The sequence below is a fragment of the Cyprinodon tularosa genome, unplaced genomic scaffold (assembly GCF_016077235.1).
Source record: "Cyprinodon tularosa strain WSP-4 unplaced genomic scaffold, ASM1607723v1 ctg174, whole genome shotgun sequence".
In the NCBI taxonomy this organism is placed as follows: domain Eukaryota; kingdom Metazoa; phylum Chordata; class Actinopteri; order Cyprinodontiformes; family Cyprinodontidae; genus Cyprinodon; species Cyprinodon tularosa.
The window spans coordinates 350,486-371,024 of record NW_024038565.1 but is presented as its reverse complement, the minus strand read 5'-3'; the positions used below and the strand labels follow the sequence as shown (position 1 = coordinate 371,024).

The 20,539-nt window shown below is 36.3% G+C and overlaps 3 protein-coding genes and 1 non-coding gene across 7 annotated transcripts in view; 2 read left to right on the top strand and 2 right to left on the bottom strand.

The window, feature by feature from the left end:
• Positions 1 to 404: 404 nt before the first annotated feature.
• Positions 405 to 496, bottom strand: trnar-ucu. Its single transcript is given in 2 exon segments — positions 405 to 440; positions 460 to 496. It is a non-coding gene; the product is annotated as a tRNA-Arg (tRNA).
• Positions 497 to 792: 296 nt separating this feature from the next.
• Positions 793 to 3,831, top strand: bag1 (BCL2 associated athanogene 1). The gene is made up of 7 exons (XM_038281721.1): positions 793 to 949; positions 2,080 to 2,208; positions 2,287 to 2,369; positions 2,447 to 2,560; positions 2,665 to 2,772; positions 2,862 to 2,924; positions 3,021 to 3,831. The coding sequence occupies exons 1-7, from the start codon at positions 913 to 915 to the stop codon at positions 3,108 to 3,110; spliced, it is 624 nt and encodes a 207-aa protein (XP_038137649.1). The 5' UTR covers positions 793 to 912; the 3' UTR covers positions 3,111 to 3,831.
• Positions 3,832 to 3,930: 99 nt separating this feature from the next.
• myl12.2 (myosin, light chain 12, genome duplicate 2) lies at positions 3,931 to 6,522 on the bottom strand. Of its 2 annotated transcripts, XM_038281723.1 has the most exons (4): positions 6,375 to 6,522; positions 4,881 to 5,086; positions 4,540 to 4,701; positions 4,294 to 4,466 (listed from the first exon to the last, which is right to left on the bottom strand). In XM_038281723.1, the coding sequence occupies exons 2-4, from the start codon at positions 5,062 to 5,064 to the stop codon at positions 4,294 to 4,296; spliced, it is 519 nt and encodes a 172-aa protein (XP_038137651.1). In that variant the 5' UTR covers positions 5,065 to 5,086; positions 6,375 to 6,522. The 2 variants fall into 2 exon arrangements, with proteins under 2 accessions (XP_038137652.1, XP_038137651.1); XM_038281724.1 differs by lacking the exon at positions 6,375 to 6,522 and having other exon boundaries at positions 3,931 to 4,466; positions 4,881 to 5,064.
• A 577-nt stretch (positions 6,523 to 7,099) lies between these two features.
• Positions 7,100 to 20,539, top strand: part of myom1a (myomesin 1a (skelemin)) — a 29,764-nt gene continuing 16,324 nt past the window's right edge. The window contains exons 1-12 of one of the 3 annotated variants that reach the window (XM_038281695.1): positions 7,109 to 7,257; positions 8,706 to 8,915; positions 15,887 to 16,027; positions 16,140 to 16,326; positions 16,425 to 16,582; positions 16,784 to 16,876; positions 17,025 to 17,113; positions 17,620 to 17,664; positions 18,363 to 18,524; positions 18,626 to 18,787; positions 19,321 to 19,462; positions 20,327 to 20,526. In XM_038281695.1, the coding sequence (XP_038137623.1) occupies positions 8,758 to 8,915; positions 15,887 to 16,027; positions 16,140 to 16,326; positions 16,425 to 16,582; positions 16,784 to 16,876; positions 17,025 to 17,113; positions 17,620 to 17,664; positions 18,363 to 18,524; positions 18,626 to 18,787; positions 19,321 to 19,462; positions 20,327 to 20,526 (1,537 nt within the window). In that variant the 5' untranslated portion in view covers positions 7,109 to 7,257; positions 8,706 to 8,757. Of the gene's footprint in view, positions 7,258 to 8,705; positions 8,916 to 15,886; positions 16,028 to 16,139; positions 16,327 to 16,424; positions 16,583 to 16,783; positions 16,877 to 17,024; positions 17,114 to 17,619; positions 17,665 to 18,362; positions 18,525 to 18,625; positions 18,788 to 19,320; positions 19,463 to 20,326; positions 20,527 to 20,539 lie in introns of all 3 variants that reach the window. The other 2 variants (XM_038281694.1, XM_038281697.1) reach the window with 2 other exon arrangements.

Genomic DNA, 20,539 nt, shown 5'->3' with positions numbered 1-20,539 from the left:
TGTACACCATATTGCAAGGTATTTAGAAAGAAACAAAACTTTTAAAGGAAAATAAAAATACAAGTACAAGTATTACTAACCGATATACCAGAGCAGTTTTGTTGTTGTGATGGAGCTTACAAAGTTTTTGAAAAGTCAGTGGAATAGCAAACTACTTCCTGCAAAAAAAAAAAAAATGATTGCTCTTTTGTAGAGTTTTGCAAAAAAACATGGTATCTAGTTTAAGTTGAGGAATTTGAATCATGCTTTGTGAAGATGCAGTAATTTTTACACAAACTACAAAAAGTATTTGAAACATTTAAAATTCGTATGTTTTTGCAGGGCTGTATCGTAGTTTACTGGTACACTAGTAGACGGAAAGGTATAGTGACACATTAAAACAGCGTGAAATTTCCATAAAAATCCGACTCTGGTGGGACTCGAACCCACAACCTTTGAATCTCATCCTTTGAGCTTAGCTAGAAGTCCAATGCGCTATCCATTGCGCCACAGAGCCAGTTGGACGGCCCACAGTTTCTGAGAAACAACCTTTTAAATAACTCACGAGTAGTCATCCTGTTATAAATAGTTCTGAGTTCCGATGTGCAAGTACCATCCCCCCAAAAAATATAAACTATAAAAATAATGAGGCCACGTGGTATATTGTAAGGATGTTATGATTGATTTTATATGCATGTATTAGTTACCGAAAACTTCTTACAAAAAAAAATCCGAACATTGAAGTAAGTGTTTCCGGTCCACACTCCTTACCAGTTGGTGGCGGTAATGCTCACCTAACGTTTTTGCCAACCGCAATAAAAAATTTAACAAGAAGAAGAAGGAAGTGTTTCCTGTTGTCCCGGAAAAGGTTAGCAATTAGCAAATGTTAGCAGCGTAGTGTGTTTAATGTAAGGACGGGAGCCAGAGCGCAAAATGTCAGAGGAAACAATAACTGTGACAGTTGCTTACGGTAATACAATTCAAAGCATTAACCTAAAGCTGGTCATAGAATGATGACTTTTGTTTATCAGGCGGACTTTGGGCTGAGATGCTAACTAATGTAGCTCATCCTTAGCAATAATTCATGTTACAATGGAGTAAATCACTTTTAAACATTACACACTTTAAAAAGAGATATCTTGAAAATTTATTAAAAAATTAATTATGTTAGAACATGATTAATGACGCCGCTCTATTAAGCCTGCATTTGTTCTAAAATGTATTTGATGCAGTATTTTCTCCTTGTTAAGTTTCTGTGCATGTTTATATTTATATGCATGTGACATGTTTTTTGATAAATATTGCTACACTATTTAGCATTTACAGAATAATCTTTAATGTAAAAAAATATCTAAAATGAGGACTGCATTTTCAAAATATTATTAATAAAAATGTGTTAACCATAAAAAAATGAACCAGTTATGCATGGCTTTTATTTATTCTAATCAATATTAGGGTTGCAACTAATGATCATTTTACTCATCGATTGATCTTTCGATTGTCTTTTTCGCTTAATAAATTAATAATTAAACAGCTAAAAGTTCCTAAAGGAATATTTTTCTTATGCAATTTAAACTTGTTGAAACTAAAACTTTTTCACTTCAGGAGTTCTGGATATTTATATTGACAGATTATTTTTTCTTTTTAATCTTAAGTGCAAAATGTTTTTATATTTATTTTACAATTTTGGTATAGTTACTGCTTCACTGAAAAAAAATTATGCAACTGTTTTTGGCTGTTACTTAATCATATTTAGATACTTTAACAAAATAATTTCATAATAGCAGGTAAGGACATAAAACAATTGTGTTAAAGTAACTTAATATGATTAAGTAAAATGGTTGCATGATTATTTTCAGTGTTTAGTGGGTTTTTCTTTCAGCTGACGTCATCATTTAGGGTCAGATTGAATACTGCTGATTATTATTTCAAGGGTTACCCTAACCCTATTTTAAGTTTAGGGGACGTTTGTAATTATCTTTATGTCTTTAGTCATTTGAAAAACTCTGCTGAATAATCAGTACATAATTTTTTATTAAATTCCTACATTGATTCTGCTTTGATATGTTTTTATTTAAATTATATTTTTGTGTTTTTAAGGATCGACTAAGCACAGCATCACTCTAGCATGCCATGAGGATGGAACAGGGCCCACCGTTAAAGATTTGTCAGATGCTCTTAGTGAAGCTACTGGTGTCCCTCCGACCTCACAGAAACTCATTTTTAAAGGTAAACTGCTATTCAATTAGAAGTGGTCTCATAGAAGTCGAGTTCATTTTGATATCTAGCTTTAACCTGTCACTACAGGAAGGTCTCTGAAAGACATGGAAGTGACTCTCTCCAGTTGTGACATAAAAACAGGCTGCAAACTCATGATGATTGGAAAGCGGGTAAGGACTTTACACTCGCCATGTCTAAGGTCTGAGCATGTGTAAATAAGGAGATACTTACATGAATCTACAAACAGAACAGCCCAGAGGAAGAGGCTGAACTGAAGAAGTTGAAAGAAATTGAAAAGTCTGTGGAGCAGATGGCTAAAAAGCTGGAGACGGTCGATGGGGAACTAACTGGATTAAAGAACGTAAGCAGTCGATTATGGCGGCATAACTGTTGTTTACTGAGTGTTTTGTCCACAATGTGTTTCAGTAAGTTATAAACAGCCTTTTTTTCTTCTTCTTCTGTCAGGGGTTCCTCGCCAAAGACCTCCAGGCAGAAGCGTTGAGTAAACTAGATCACAGAGTAAAAATAGCAGCTGAGCAGTTCATGAAAATCCTGGAGCAGATAGATGCCATGGTGATCTGCTTTGGTATACTCTATTTATTTTCAGGGATGTTTTAATTATAGTGACTTATTTAACCTTTTTAGCTTTCTTCTCATTTTAGAGCCTCCCAGAAAACTTTGCTGACTGCAGAACGAAGAAAAAGGGCCTGGTAAAAACAGTGCAGGTTGGCGTTTAATATTATTTGTTTATTCTTAAAAGTACACCCATTTTTTAACGGCCTTGATTAAAAGGAATAACTATGATAATTTTGTGTTTATAGGATTTCCTGGCACAGTGCGACAGGATCGAGGCTTGTATATCAGACCACCTAACAAAGGTCCAATCCAAAAATCTGGCTCTGGCGGAGTAGACAACTCTTCTGTGTTGTGTGCTTTAAGTTGCTCTATGAGCAATGCAAAGATCTAAAGACTGCTTCAAGTGCGAAGCAGATCCTACTTTATTTATTGTGAGGAGTGCGATGTGTAGAAAAGATTTTCACAACAATCGTTTGAAAACACGGATGTCAGTCCCCAACATTGAGGTCTTCTGCAGTCTGTGTTCTTTCCACCCCAACACCCAGTTATTGCTTTGGACACTTCTTTAGAGGCTTAAAACAATTCTTTAACAAAATGCATGTCAGAAATCTTTTTTTGTGTGTTTGTTCCGGTTTCAAATGTCTCTTGAATTCAAGACCACATTTATTTGTTCTTACCGGTAATGTTCTGTTTTGACTGCTGGAAATACAACAGAGCAAAGAGTAATCAGTTCAGACACATACATGCTTTTCCAGATAAAAGTCCTATTTGGACAACTTTTAGGTTTCTTAATACCAATTTTATTTTGTATTTTCACATTAATCCAGACCTTAAAAAGTACCTAAATCAAACTGTAAAATTCTCTTAAATACGAAAGAGATATTTATGATTTTACGAGTTTAGGGTTTAGAACACAAATCTGCTGTTTTAATGCATAAATAAGACAAACATTTAAACCCCAACCATTGTCAGAAATGACCATTCACAAGTTTAGTTCATGTACCTCTGGATATGCATTTTTATTATTTTGATCTGACATAAAGAAACCTGAAGTCACCTGAGGTGTTTGTCGTACTTTGTGTCCTTATCTGTAGAATCGTACGGTCATGCTAACTGGTGTTAAGTTTTGTTTCTGCAAAATGAACAGAGATTCTGTCTTGTTTCAGACCACAATTTAATGTCAGAACATTACTACAAAAACACAAGTTATTTGTCTTAATTATACACCTCGTGTCAGTTTATTTCCAGCTTTCTCTATCAGGGTCTTTTTCGCCTGTCTTTTACTTACATAATTGGACCCTGTAGTGTCATCACAGATGTGCAAAAGAGCTCTGAAAAGGGGAGGGGGGACCCAGAGGTCAAGGAAGCAGCTTGAACAAATGACCTTCAGCAGGCTATACCACAGAGAAGCTTTTCATCAGCCAAACTAAGGATATAGCTGATCTAATTAAAACAGAAACCCGTTTAAAAGATTCAAATGAAGCGTAAAGTGAAGCTCGAAAGGCACATCTGCCGCCACTAATCATCTTTGTCCTTGGCGCCATGTTTTAAAATACGTGTGAAAGCTACGTAGTTGAAGTTGCCTTTCTTGTCAATCGGCGCCTCGCGGAAGAGCTCGTCCACTTCCTCATCGGTAAACCTGTCGCCCATGGTAGTGAGCAGCTCCCGCAGGTACTCCTCCTGGATCACACCTGAGAGGAGAGACGCGTTTAAATCTTTGGAGGATGGAGAATAAAAAAAGCTTGCTGAAACACTATAACTTACCTGTACCCTCTTCGTCAAAGCAGGCGAATGCGTTGCGGATCACGTCCTCTGGATCTGTGCCGTTCAGCTTCTCTCCAAACATGGTCAGAAACATGGTGAAGTTTATTGGCCCAGGAGCTTCATTCATCATGGCCTCCAGGTACTCATCAGTAGGATTTTTACCTTGAAAATTCAACACAAAAAGAAGAAAAACTTAGTATTCATCTACTTTAGTTGCGTATTCAAGGTTTCATAACTTTCTTCACTAAACTAAATAACATCTCTTTCTTCTACCATATTAAATTGCCTCAAGGGTTTTGAACTGATAGTCTGAACATGATTTTATGTGAAAAAAAAGTCACCTAATGAGGCGAGCATGTCATGGAGATCTTCTTTGTCAATGAATCCGTCTCTGTTTTGGTCGATCATGTTGAAAGCCTCTTTGAACTCCTGGATCTGAGACTGATCAAACATGGCAAACACGTTTGACGTGGCCCGCTGGGGGCGCTTCTTGGTGTTCTTCCCCTTTGCTCTTTTACTTGACATGTTGCTGGGTAGACGGACCTGTCTGCAATGGAGGAAATGCTGAAACAGTCAATTTTGTTCATTTATCAACTTGTAAATGCAAAAAGATGTCTTAAGACTAATATTTATACAGTGACTATCCACTTATGATGGAGGTATTGATAGATGTTCAAGGTAAAACCCTGCATAATGCATTTATATATATATTTATTTTTACATATATTGTTTTAGCTAATTTAGATATAAGAGAATTTTTATGGTTTAAGTTGGGCTGCAACAAGCGATCATCTTGTTAATCGAATAATCTATCGATTATTTTTTCGATTTATCGATTAATAATCAGACAACCAAAGGTTCCTTAAAGATTTTTTTTTCCAAAATAAACCAGTAGAAACTACTTTTTACCAACTTGGCGATTCTAGATTGAATATATTGACAGATGAAAAATGTTATCTTCATTTTAAATGAAACATGAACCATGCAAAAGTGCAGCATGGATGGATGGACCAAAAATTGGGTAGATTGGTGCACAGACAAATGTGTTTAATCAGATAAAGGCTTCACTCAATGGATTGACAGAGAATTGATTGACAAATGAAATGAAGAGAAAGTGTGGAGGCAAAGAATGATGAGTAGATTCAAATAACTAAACACAGACCAATAAGAAATATACTGTAAATCATTCCCATTTTTTTTATAACTTTTCCCTATATTTGTCTAGGCAAAATAACAAATACTTTCCCAGTGTGGGTAGGAAACAAATTCTGTGAGCACTTAATACTTCAGATCAAAAGTGCCAGACCTTTTAGTCTGTTTTCAAGTGTTTTTACACAGGAATTAGATAAAACAAAAAAGGGGAGTCGAATGGGGCATTCAAAGTACCTCGGAAACTTGACAATCCATATGAAACTATATCAACTCATATCAAATAAGCACATATTGACCAATAAAAAATATTGCTGGAATTACTTTATATGGCAAAAATCTTGTCACTTGTTTAAAAAAATAATAATTCTTACCAACTCTTTGTTTTTATTAAACATCAGACTAAGCTAGCGGTACTGTAACAAACATACAATATATTCAGTAAACAGTTTTTGACATATATTTGAATATGTGTGCTCTATAATAATACACATCGAACCCATTATGCTTTATCTTGCGAATATAATTTAATAAAAACATATTATTTAATGAAGTTAGCCATGTCCCCTGACCTACATTACAATTAGCTTTAGAATACTAGCTTTGTTTGGAGGAAAGATATATCGCTCTTTTCTCAGTTCGAGTAAGTTCTGTGAGCATTTTTAAATTGCAAATGAATGACCCACCTGAGAAGAAATGTAAAATGTGCAGAGAATTGCAGTAAACAAAGCTAACGGCACATCCCAGTCGGAGCGGAGCAGAGCTGGAAAGAACCAACTCTCTGGAATGTTCCATTCTCACATACCCGCATCTGTTTTTGTTTTAACCTGAAGTAATTATTTTTTTAAATAATAATCTATAGTAATAGGGGATATGCATTTTCTCGGGTTAACAGGCTACAACCATGAAAAAATAAATCGATAATAATAGGAATTAATCTTTTCTAAATGGGACAAACGGTTATATTTATTATTATTATTATTATTGTCACTAGATGGCAGCATTTGTACATAATTTGAATAAACTTCCAACATTCCTGAAATTGTTCTGATTTATGTCATAAATCCAAGTCAAATCTATTTTTTTTTGTTTTTTTTTTTTTTGTTTTTTTTGTATTCCAAATGTATGGTTCTAAAAAGGGGGTAGGATATTAATTAATATTAATTATGTCATAGAGATCACTGACATTCATGCTGATAAACTTAATTACATGTAGTAAGTGACAACACTGAGCACATGTTGTTAAGAGCTGTTGGAATTGAATCATATAGCAGGATTGTGCTTCATGCAGAGCTCTTAAGGTGCCCTAACCATGTCTCTGAAGTACAGTGGAACAGCTGAGGGGCCAGGCCCAAGGCTTCTGAAACCCTTCTCATGGTCTAAATTTAAAGCTGCCCTGTCCTTAAAAGGTCCTTGTGCCTTCTGCAGAGTGCCAGCCTTAATTTGGTTCAGTGGGCTGCTGTCCTGTCCACTGACCCTCACCCTGCTGATTTTTGCTGGATCTGAGCTTTCTTGTTTGGATTAAAACACCCATTTTTCTCTCCGTGGACTCATACATTTTTATCTGTGGTGAGTAATGCCTGGCTGTTTGTTTTTCTCATTCTAATCCATTAAATTGATGCATATTTGTGTCTTTGTACATTTCAATTTTGTAATATAGGCCCTATTATCATTTCATTATTTTGTCATTATTTCTTTTTTTTTTATATCTTTACTGCTTCCTTTTTCTAACAATCAAAAAACAGTTTTGGATCATATTCTAATAGATTGATTTGCATGTGTCTGATTTATAATGATATACTGCAATAAAGTCTAGATTATCTGCTTGCTGTTTAATTTTAAAAGTTAAGAACACATCTCTGTTGTGCAATATAATAAACTGTACACCCAATCTGTTGAGATGTTACTTGTTGAAAAACAGCAATTCCTCCGATTAACAATTTTAAACCTTAACTTTTCTACTAAATGTGTTAGAAACGTGGTTATAGTGACCATTGAGGTATTATTTTAACAAAAGGCCCTGGTTGTAGACAGTCTCGCGCTTGTTCTAGCTGATCCTCTACTATACAAAATGACAAAGGTTAGTGTCTTGCAGATGCAGCTAGTTTTCTCTTAAGTTGTATTTTTTTTCTTTAGTTGCTTTTTACCCATGCATTGTTTATAACAATGTTATAGTTCCCTTTATCTTTGTATGTCACATTTTATGCATATTATTATAAACAAATTTAATATTATGTCACACAAGGACAAGAAATACAGTAGGAACAAATCTACTTTCTAAACAAAATACTGTACAGTTATTAAAGTAGCATGATCAAAAAAGAAATTAAAGAAATGTGCAGCTGAATAGGGTGTTTTTTATGTGCAAAATATGTATGCATATTTATGCTTAAGAAATGCCAACTATTTACACTTGATGAATTTTATCAGAATTTCTTAACATTAACTTTTCTAATTATTTATTCAATGTTTATTCTTAATAAGTAGAGTCACTGAAGGACTGGGTATCTAAACCCCCAGAATTACCTTTGCATGGTGCAATAATCTGTTCATGATTGGGTTATATACTTTTTATTCTGCACCAGTAGCTTCGGTAAAAATAACTTTTTATCAAGTTGTTCTTTTACAGTAAAATATAATAAATACATGTTATAATGAATATTATAATTTGGTAGCGTAAATCATATTTGAAAAATCTTGTTATTCATCTTCCTTTCCTGATCTACACTACCACAAAATAACAGTAAGGGTGTTGGAAAAATAAAGCACTGCTGCTGAATTTAATTTATAACTGCCTGCTTCATTTAACACAGTAGATGTGGATCCTGGACAGAGCTAACCCTTCAGCCATGAAAACATAAATATTCATAACCCTGACCTGAAAAAAACAAACATATTTCCAGCAGTCACTAATTCCCTAAACCACCCATCTTAATATCTAATCACCATGCTCTGTTTTTCTCTAACCTCGAGCCCAGAAATACATCTATCATAATAACAGTGAGATTGCTTTACAGAGCGGGTAAAGTAAAGGGCAGCCGTTGTAAGTTGGCGAAGCGGCCCTTCGAGATGTCACGATCAGTGCAAGTGACACAAAAGCAGCAGCAGCAGTTGCAGCTGCGTCAACAGCTGGAAGAGAAGCAGCACTATGAGAGCAGCTATTACCTGAGCAGCAGGTCATCTGTTAGCAAGCAGGCCTTCTCTACTCACAAGACCAGCAGCCACCGGTAAGATGCTGGAAGTGCATATTCTCTGAAAAACAACAATAATTGATCTAAAATGCACTTTTCTGGATGTGGCCTGTTATTCAATATTATTCAAGGTTTTTTAAAATGCAGTTGTTCAGACATCTTCGCCTTCTCTTTAACTGTACCCTTGTAGTCTGGTTGCATTAGATGTATTTTTGTACAGAAAGAACAAAAGAAGGAAATAAGTTATTAATATAATAACGAGTTCTTGTCCAATTAATGATAAAACTATTTTCTGTCCTTAAAAATCGAGTCAGGATAATAATTTAAGTTTTAGTAATACATCTGTATGAGAAAGACTTAGTATTTTAGTCATATTTATTAAAAAAATGAATGTTGTTTTTCCATATCATGTTGGTCAAAAAACTGGATATGCATTTAATTAGATGTTTTTAGTACTATATTTTCACCAAGGGACTGGGCTTGTCTCTTGGGCAGTAACTCAAAAAAGTTCTGACAAAATGTTTTCCTACAAATGGGACATAATGACATTATTAGATTTCATTGGCAAGGTGCAATTAAATTTCTGTACAAATTAATAGCCAACTTTATTCATTATTTTGATTTGTCTTTTGCAGAGAAGTCTAGCTTCTATCATCAACTTTTGCTTTGCAATTTTGAAGGTGTCAACACTTAATCTTGCTTTGGTTTCAATTAAAAGTAACAATTCTGGTCAGATTTGTTCATCTTTACTCCTAGTTTCCTTAAAAACTGCAATATTTGTAAATTGTTAAAGCGTTTTTTGATTGGTTTCAGAAAGACAGTGTTGAGTTAAGTACTACGAATAAAGTAGAGCAACAGCTTCTTCAGTTGATCATTTTCAGTTTCAGTTGATCAGTTGATACAGCACTTATGATGATTATATTGAGCATTGTCAAAACCTAAATATTAGCTCTTCTTCATAGAGAAAGCATCCAAAATGTATTTTAAATGAAAAAAAATCTACCTATATTACATTATAGACCTATGGTTTTAAGATGTATTCTTGAAAACGATCAGCACACCTATCAAATAAGTAATAATTGTAGGAAAGAATACGTCAATCGTCAATATTAAGGTTGTCAGATACGTTGCAAAGGTCACCTTAATCTTTAAGGCATCCATTGTTTTCTTAAATTGGATGTTTTGTTTATTTTGCAGGTTTTCTAGCATATTAAGTCTTATTCATACCAATGACTATATTCAAAAACCAGGACAGCTGCCAGGCACATTACCTGAGTTTGGTCCTTTATTAATGCATCATTGTGTGTCACCCACAAATTTCAACTTCTAACATCGGAGAAGTTATTTTTTAATATTCAGTTTTGTTGTGTTTTTTATTGATATTATTTTATTTTGTAGGGTTTGTAGCAATCCTTTACATGTTGGACATGTTACTCTGTAAATCAAGTCAGGAAAAGAATTGCAGCTGTGGCAAAGACCTGCCAGGAGTATATTCATAGACAGCTGGGCTATTTCTGAACACTTCACATGAGCTGCTGCCATTGCACCAACTGTAGATACACTGTGTGGAAGACAGGAAACTGCCACAAATGTCCATTAAAGGTTAGCTCATATGATGAATCAATGGCCCATCAGGTGAAGAGCACTGCTTGTAGACGCATATGGTTTCCAGAAACGACATTTTGAGTCGACTTTTCCTCTGAATGAAAATGTTCTCCCATGAGAAACCATTATACTGCGGAAGGCACAATTTCTTCTCACACTTTAAGAACAGAAATTCTCGTTTTAAGTGGAAAACTTTTTATTCCCCTGACTCCTCATTCAACGCACCCAGTGAGTCAGCAGCGGAAGTAACTTCTTGACATGGAATAGACCTCTTTGACACTCTCTTCAGATTTATTCCTCTTTCTTGCAATCAGCATCCTGCATGACCATGATCCTGCCTCTTAAGTCGGAAACAGATATCCAACTCTATTTTCAGCTAGCTAGACAGAAGAAGGGATATTTGAAGTGAAAGCAGGGGCTTAAAGTGGACCTTTCAAACACACTTAATATCCGCAAGGCATTGTTCCATTTATAAAACTAGCTTACAAAAGGAAAGTCTGAGAGGTAAATGAGTCAGAGAGTAGTATCGAGTCAGGATGTGGAGGGTGGATGTAAATGCAACATCTTTTTTGAGTACGACTGCTGAATCGGTTGTAGATGGTTTTATGTAACCAACATGCTTATTTAAGGAAGTACAGGTGCTGGTCATAAAATTAGAATATCATGAAAAAGTAGATTGATTTCAGTAATTCCATTTAAAAAGTGAAACTTGTATATTATATTCATACATTACATACAAACTCATATATTTCAGATGTTTATTTTGTTTAATTTTGATGATTACAAATGACAACAAATGAAAATCTCAAATTCATCATATCAGAAAATTAGAATATTACTGAAGACCAATAAAAACAAAGGATTTATAGAAATGTTGGCCAACTGAAAAGTATGAACATGAAAAGTATGAGCATGTACAGCACTCAGTATTTAGTTGGGCCTCCTTTGGCCTGTATTACTGCAGCAATGCGGCGTGGCATGGAGTCGATCAGTCTGTGGCACTGCTCAGGTGTTATGATAGCCCAGGTTGCTCTAATAGTGGCTTTTAGCTCTTCTGAATTGTTGGGTCTGGTGTATTGCATCTTCTTCTTCACAATACCCCATAGATTTTCTATGGGGTTAAGGTCAGGAGAGTTTGCTGGCCAATTAAGAACAGGGATACCATGGTCCTTCAACCAGGTACTGGTAGCTTTGGCACTGTGTGCAGGTGCCAAGTCCTGTTGGAAAATGAAATCTGCATCTCCAAAAAGTTGGTCAGCTGCAGGAAGCATGAAGTGCTCTAAAACTTCCTGGTATGTGGCTGCGTTGACCCTGGACCTCAGAAAACACAATGGACCAACACCAGCAGATGACATGGCACCCCAAACCATCACTGACTGTGGAAACTTTACACTGGACTTCAAGCAACGTGGATGAAGTGCCTCTCTTCTTTTCCTCCAGACTCTGGGACCTTGATTTCCAAAGGAAATGCAAAATTTACTTTCATCAGAGAACATGACTTTGGACCACTCACCAGCAGTCCAGTCCTGTTTCTCTTTAGCCCAGGCAAGACGCTTCTGACGCTGTCTGTGGTTCAAGAGTGGCTTGACACAAGGAATGCGACAGCAGAAACCCATGTCTTTCATACGTCTGTGTGTGGTGGTTCTTGAAGCACTCACTCCAGCTGCAGTCCACTCTTTGTGAATCTCCCCCACATTTTTGAATGGGTTTTGTTTCACAATCCTCTCCAGGGTGCGGTTATCTCTCTTGCTTGTACACTTTTTTCGACCACATCTTTTCCTTCCCTTCGCCTCTCTATTAATGTGCTTGGACACTGAGCTCTGTGAACAGCCAGCCTCTTTAGCGATGACCTTTTGTGTCTTGCCCTCCTTGTGCAAGGTGTCGATGGTCGTCTTTTGGACAACTGTCAAGTCAGCAGTCTTCCCCATGATTGTGTAGCCTATAGAACTAGACTGAAAGACCATTTAAAGGCTTTTGCAGGTGGTTTGAGTTAATTAGCTGATTAGAGTGTGGCACCAGGGGCCATCAATTTTGAACCTTTTCACAATATTCTAATTTTCTGATATGATGAATTTGAGATTTTCATTTGTTGTCATTTGTAATCATCAAAATTAAACAAAATAAACATCTGAAATATATGAGTTTGTATGTAATGTATGAATATAATATACAAGTTTCACTTTTTAAATGGAATTACTGAAATCAATCTACTTTTTCATGATATTCTAATTTTATGACCAGCACCTGTATACATAAGGCCAGCAGTGAGACAGAGAAGCTATTTTAAAAAATGCGTTGCAGCTTGGCATTTTTCCTTTCCAGCTTTTGGGTCAGTTGGGTTTATTTTTTCAAACATATGTGTCAGCTGCTGATTTATAAAGCAGAGCTAGCATCACAGTTCTTACATGAATGGTGCCCTGGATGAACCATACCTTTAGCCTTTCCCACACGCAAGCAAACACATCCTTAACTGACAAGTCCCATTTATCATTTTTTTTATTTTATGTACAAATAATAATCTTGTCCAAGTTTGACCAAATTCTATACATTGTACTTTTCAAACTGGTGCAAAAGGCTTAAATAGATAAACACGGTAGGAACTGTACTGATACTCTTAAAGATCCTTCTATGACTGTTGTGACATCAGTCATCTTCTATGGAGCTGTCAGTTGGAGCAGTGGCTTATCTGTAGCTGAGAGAAAGCAGCTGGATAAACTGATCAGCGAGGCCAGCTCTGTGATTGGATGCCCTCTGGACTCAGTGCAGAAGGTGGGAAACAACAGGATCTTTACTAGATTAACATCTCTGCTAGATAATGTCTCCCACCCCATGCAAGAAGCTGTTGCAGAACTGGAGAGCTCCTTCAGTGACAGACTGCTGCAGCCTAAATGCACCAGAGAGCGTTATCACAGATCTTTCCTCCCAGCAGCCATAAGACTAAAACAACCTCAATAAGTTGTTACATTCATGCTGATTTTGCAGTTTCTATCTTAAACAGTTAAATAACATGCTGATGTATTTTTGCACATACTGTATCTGATGTTGCTGCTGTTTTCAAATATTCATTACTGTAGAAATGTTCATAGCTGTATATTGGTTATTTATTCTCCAGGTGCACTACAGTATTTTATTGTTTATCTTTTACTCTTCACTATTATTCTTATATATTTTTCTAAGGTCCATATTTGTGTGACCACTTTTTCTATAATCCTTTTGCTGCTGTTAACACCAGAAATTCCCCATTGTGGGACAATAAAGGGATTTTCTATTCTATTTTCTATACAGAACTGATCACAGCCATAAAACAACAGCCTTAAAAAAATATTTTTCATACGATGATTTGGGGACGTCATGTTAAATAATGGTTTTGGTGGACAAGTATGGTAGGGTTACCAGCTTTCTACTAAAATCCTTCTTCTAATTTATTTTTCATTCTCTCTTGATTTGCCTAATTTCTTTTTATTGATACATTTTCCAAACCGCCTTGCTTAGTGAAACACACAAGACTACAGTTGGTTTTTATCCTCAAAACAACTAGATTAGATTTATCGTGACTTTTTTCATTTTAGGTACAGGTGCTGGTCATAAAATTAGAATATCATGAAAAAGTAGATTGATTTCAGTAATTCCATTTAAAAAGTGAAACTTGTATATTATATTCATACATTACATACAAACTCATATATTTCAGATGTTTATTTTGTTTAATTTTGATGATTACAAATGACAACAAATGAAAATCTCAAATTCATCATATCAGAAAATTAGAATATTGTGAAAAGGTTCAAAATTGATGGCCCCTGGTGCCACACTCTAATCAGCTAATTAACTCAAACCACCTGCAAAAGCCTTTAAATGGTCTTTCAGTCTAGTTCTATAGGCTACACAATCATGGGGAAGACTGCTGACTTGACAGTTGTCCAAAAGACGACCATCGACACCTTGCACAAGGAGGGCAAGACACAAAAGGTCATCGCTAAAGAGGCTGGCTGTTCACAGAGCTCAGTGTCCAAGCACATTAATAGAGAGGCGAAGGGAAGGAAAAGATGTGGTCGAAAAAAGTGTACAAGCAAGAGAGATAACCGCACCCTGGAGAGGATTGTGAAACAAAACCCATTCAAAAATGTGGGGGAGATTCACAAAGAGTGGACTGCAGCTGGAGTGAGTGCTTCAAGAACCACCACACACAGACGTATGAAAGACATGGGTTTCTGCTGTCGCATTCCTTGTGTCAAGCCACTCTTGAACCACAGACAGCGTCAGAAGCGTCTAAAGAGAAACAGGACTGGACTGCTGGTGAGTGGTCCAAAGTCATGTTCTCTGATGAAAGTAAATTTTGCATTTCCTTTGGAAATCAAGGTCCCAGAGTCTGGAGGAAAAGAAGAGAGGCACTTCATCCACGTTGCTTGAAGTCCAGTGTAAAGTTTCCACAGTCAGTGATGGTTTGGGGTGCCATGTCATCTGCTGGTGTTGGTCCATTGTGTTTTCTGAGGTCCAGGGTCAACGCAGCCACATACCAGGAAGTTTTAGAGCACTTCATGCTTCCTGCAGCTGACCAACTTTTTGGAGATGCAGATTTCATTTTCCAACAGGACTTGGCACCTGCACACAGTGCCAAAGCTACCAGTACCTGGTTGAAGGACCATGGTATCCCTGTTCTTAATTGGCCAGCAAACTCTCCTGACCTTAACCCCATAGAAAATCTATGGGGTATTGTGAAGAAGAAGATGCAATACACCAGACCCAACAATTCAGAAGAGCTAAAAGCCACTATTAGAGCAACCTGGGCTATCATAACACCTGAGCAGTGCCACAGACTGATCGACTCCATGCCACGCCGCATTGCTGCAGTAATACAGGCCAAAGGAGGCCCAACTAAATACTGAGTGCTGTACATGCTCATACTTTTCATGTTCATACTTTTCAGTTGGCCAACATTTCTATAAATCCTTTGTTTTTATTGGTCTTCAGTAATATTCTAATTTTCTGATATGATGAATTTGAGATTTTCATTTGTTGTCATTTGTAATCATCAAAATTAAACAAAATAAACATCTGAAATATATGAGTTTGTATGTAATGTATGAATATAATATACAAGTTTCACTTTTTAAATGGAATTACTGAAATCAATCTACTTTTTCATGATATTCTAATTTTATGACCAGCACCTGTATATTTACAAAGTTGTGTAATTACTGTTAACTGATGTCACGCAGACACAAGAAAGACAATTTTAGATCTCAGTTTTGGGCACCAATTTAACTCAGCTCTGTTGTAAAAATCAACAGGAAGCTTTGACTCTTGTCCTTTATTCAAAACTGAGACTTCTCTAACCTTATTTTATGGAATGATTTCTTTACAAACAATTTGTAATCTGGGTGTTATCTCCTACCTCTAAGCCTGAAAAGCTCTGTGAAGACAGAGAAGAGGCAGGAGGCGGTCAAACTGAGCCCGTTACCCAAAAGAGCCAAACGCACCTACCTGGCAATGGACAAGGACAAAGAAGTAATAGGCTACGTCATTCCTGTATTTAGAGCAAAGTAAGTACAAGGCACTGAATCCAGGTGTTGGTTTTTTGACAGGTACTGAAAACAAATATATTCGGATGCTATTTTATTTCTCTCACATCCTGGTTGTCTTGGTTTACTTTAGCCATGACACTGTTCGGGGTCTGATGGAGGCTCAGGAGGAAGATGTGACAGAGGAAGGCATTAACTATGTGGCCATGAGGAACTTGTTTGTCAGGGAGGCCAGAGAGGCAATGGATGTGAAGGTTGAGAAGAAAACCAGAACAAAACATGTCAGAGAATCAGCAGAGCGTCTGGAGTTTGGTAGAACGGTAAGTTCTTTTTTTTCCTGTCTTCAACAAATTTGCAATCATAAAGTCACCTTGTTACTCACACTTACATCCTAACCTGGGCTCATCTCTTGCTAAAGATGGAGGAATGGACTGAGTTTCGTAAGAAGATGCACCCAGATAGGCTGACACACCCTCCCGAGTTTATCGTCAAGCCCCGTGGACAGACTGTGTGGGAGGGCAGGACAGTCAGGCTGCACTGCACCGTGGCCGGATGGCCCAAACCAAAGATTGCATGGCAAGTTACTAAGTTTGATAGTCCTTAGCTTGTCAGAACCGTTATAAAAGAGGCTTATTGCAACAAACAAACATAATCTGGCAGTGCAATGACAGCAGCTGGCTCTTGTATAGCAACTGCTACAATAAAATGCCCTCAGCTTTTCTTTTTTATGAACATGAACAACAAAGGTCAATGAAAAATCAATCTGCTGTTTTCAAGGTACAAAAACAATGTACTCATCGATGCCAAGGCCCACCCTGAGAAGTACACAGCAGAAAGCAGTTACAACATGCACTCTCTGGAGATCAAGAAGTAGGTAATCATTCACCACACTCTCCGCATTGCCTTAGCTCTAGTTAACTGCCCTTAATGCTTAATACTTCATCTTTAATACTTCATGTTTAATCTTCTGGTGTGTCATATATAAACAGACTGCTCATTTCTTATATTTTAATTTCAGTTGTGATTTCTTGGATACTGCTCAGTATTATGTCTCCGCTCTCAATGTGAAAGGGGAGGCTTCCACTGCAGCTACTGTTGTTATCAAAAGTAGGTAACTGCTTTGTTTATTTATACAGTTCTACCAATCTTGCCATGCGACTCTGACTCTTCTAATTACAGCTCATGTTAACTTAAAAAAAAAACACATCAATTAATAAAAGTAAGTAGGAGCTTTCAGGACTGTGAGTTTTGCCACCTGTTAGAAATATACTGTAAGACCTTTGCTATTGGCATTGCAGCTGATGTTGTCATAACAGTTAGCCCCTCCATTACAAAAGCTCCCTAACAAGTTAGTGCATTTCCATCCAACTGAGCTAGAACATGAGCATGAAAGTTAATGTACTTAAACACGCTTGGATTTGGTCATGCAAATCAGATGGGAGCTATTTGCTGGACTGCCATCCAGTCTTAAAAGTTTTCTTTAGGATCATATAATGTTAAAAGTCCAGTGGTCAGAGTAAAAAAGTAAGTGGATTTTTCTGTGTGTGTTTGCAGTGGGTTATAGTGCAAGGTGATGTGTCAAGCAAAGACTATTGTTCTGAATTTCTCTATAGGGTTCCAAGATGGTACAGAAGAGGGACCATTTGATCCCAAACCACGTAAGACAATTTAATTATATATGTAAATTAGCTTAAAAAAAACCCTGTTAAAACAACCCATTGTCGCAATTTCTTAAATTTATATTGGAGGATGTTCTTTTTCCTAGTGGATCATCAAAATAAGTGGTCCTCCTTATTGTCAATCATTCTGGTGATATGTTTACATAAGGCCGTCCTACGTGCTCGTCCACTATTTTCACTCACCGGTGGTGAGCCTGACATAGTGGAAAAATTGCAAATCTTCTTTTGGAAAGTAAGCTTGTATGAGCGATGCAAACAGCAAGTTTTAAACAGAGTGTGCATGAGGAGAAATAGGTTCATGCATGCTCTCGCACGCTTTTAATAGGCGGTACCTCTTGGGAGCGGGTACAGGGTTGTACATGTTCTCTTTTTTTTTTTTTGGAGAGAAGGCGCGTCTTTTCAAAAACTTGCAGAAATCCTCCACTATACTTTTAAGTGGTACAGAACATGTTAATATTTTCAACATATTCTTATCATTGATGTTTTTTCTGCTAAAACAATGTTTCCTGGTAATTAAAGGCAAAGAGACCTTAAATAATGTACATATATACCACAATATCTATAACTAAAATAACATAATCTAAGAACATCTGTTGGAAATTCTTAAGGTTATACATATAGGAAATATATGAAGTTATTCAAAAAGAAATGCAAAACTACTTCAAATCTGTTTGCAGATGGTTTTTGCCTTGAGCACGGTGTTACCTTCAAGACGAGCATTATTGACAAATTTGAAGTGGCTTTTGGTCATGAGGGGGAAACGCTGAGTCTGGGCTGCACTGTCATCATTTATCCCACTGTGAAAAAGTATCAGCCAGATGTCGTGTGGTACAGAAACTGTAAGTTAGAGCATTGAATTCAAATAATGTATTTTTTAATTTTTAAGTAGAATAAGCACTGATATAATATTTTTTGTGTTTTTGGTTTTTTTTTTTTAAAGCTGTGCCTCTGAAGCCTTCTAAGTGGGTGCACACCCACTGGTCTGGGGAACGTGCCACTCTCACTCTCACCCACCTTAACAAGGAAGATGAGGGCATGTACACCCTGCGTGTCAACACCAAATCCGGCTTTGACACCTACTCAGCCTATGTGTTTGTCAGAGGTAAAGTGCCAAAAATCCTTAGTGGGAGTTTTCTTGGCAAAAAAAAAATGTAGGATCTTGAATCATTTTATTTGTTGGCAATGATAATAATTGGTCCATAGAACTCAGACTCAATAACAGAGATATGGCAGAAATATTTGTTTTATATATATATATATTTATACATATATATATATATATATATATATATATATATATATATATATATATATATATATATATATATATATATATATATATATATATATATATATATATATATATATATATTGTCATTTGTGTTGTTAAGTCTGTTAAATTATAGCAAATAGCAAATAATAGCACACTCAATGTTCATTGTTCTGTTACTTTTCAAAAGTTTTTTTCTAAAATCAATGAAGTAATGAATCCCAGCTAATTATACTAGTAAGATCTACAGTGTTTACTGTGGCTGTAAATAAAACAGAAAATACAATGTAAAAATACATGCAGACACTGCAGCTCATATGTTGGTCCGTTGACAAGTGATGTGTGGGGTTTTTTCAATTTGGCAGATGCTGATGTAGAGGTGGAGGGGGCTCCTGTGGCCCCCCTGGATGTACGCTGTCATGATGCCAACAAGGACTATGTGGTGGTAACCTGGAAGCAGCCAGCAGTGGAGGGCAGCAGCCCCATCCTTGGATACTATATTGACAGGTTGCCCAGCTTCAGCGTTTATTTTTTTTCCCCAAAAATCATCTGAAAAAAAAAGCTTAAAAGATCATTAAAACTTATTTTGCATCTGGAAAAAAAAAGAAAATAAATTTTATGTTTATGTAATTTATAAGTCCTTATTGCTGCCAGTCCTTTAGAAGAAGATGTTTCCAATCATTACTCAAGTAATGATTAGGGACATAGGGCCTTTTTTAATTATCTTGCTTCATCTAATAGGCAAATAGGCTTTCCAAACCAAACTGGCTGAAAGTGAAATTTCCCTCCTTGTCTTAATCATGAATTAACCATCTTTAAAAAAGGTTTTTAATCGCTAAGTTGTTATGATGTGGTTGTTATGATTCAACAGTAGGAAAGATTGAAATTGGAATCTATTGGAGAGTTTAATGCAAGGCTAGTTTATATATTTTAACACATTTTGACATTCAAAAATATGTCAACATTGATAAACTGAATAATGAAATTTCACCCACTGAAATTTCAAACAGTGAAAAGTCAGACACTAAAAAAATAGACTTTGAAAATTAAAACATAAAAAAAAATCAAACATTGCAACTGAGAAAGAAAAACATTTGATACTGTCATTTTAAGCTGAAGCTTTGTTTTTTTCAATTGAAAGATGGTTTTATTGTCACTGCAGATGTCCTTAGGTCATGATGCCACTAAAAGTATAGCATTGATTTCAGTGAAATCAATGCTATACTTACCTTCTCACAAAATTCATTGAAACTAATGAAATTTGTGAGTAGGCAAATATTTTTTCAGAGCACTCTAAGGCAATAGGTCATTTTTAAAAACAAGTTATTTTTTCAACTTACAGTTATATATGTTGATATTTTGTGTTTGAAGGTGTGAAGTGGGAACCCATCACTGGGCTCAGTGTAACGATGACCCAGTCAAGTATGCCCGCTTTCCTGTAACAGGACTAGTGGAGGGGCGCACTTATGTCTTTAGGGTGCGCGCTTTTAACAAGGCGGGATTCAGTCGCCCATCCCGCGTCTCTGATCCTGTTGTTGCCATGGATCCTTCAGACAGAGCTCGACTCAGAGGTTTGGAGACACA

Coding starts and splice junctions, on each gene's coding strand:
- myl12.2 (XM_038281723.1), bottom strand. CDS start 5,064: ATGTCAAGTAAAAGAGCAAAGGGGAAGAACACCAAGAAGCGCCCCCAG. Junction 4,702..4,880: donor TGACATGCTCGCCTCATTAG/GTGACTTTTTTT, acceptor TGAATTTTCAAG/GTAAAAATCCTACTGATGAG. Junction 4,467..4,539: donor CTTTGACGAAGAGGGTACAG/GTAAGTTATAGT, acceptor CTCTCCTCTCAG/GTGTGATCCAGGAGGAGTAC.
- bag1 (XM_038281721.1), top strand. CDS start 913: ATGTCAGAGGAAACAATAACTGTGACAGTTGCTTACG. Junction 2,209..2,286: donor ACAGAAACTCATTTTTAAAG/GTAAACTGCTAT, acceptor CTGTCACTACAG/GAAGGTCTCTGAAAGACATG. Junction 2,773..2,861: donor TGGAGCAGATAGATGCCATG/GTGATCTGCTTT, acceptor TTCTCATTTTAG/AGCCTCCCAGAAAACTTTGC.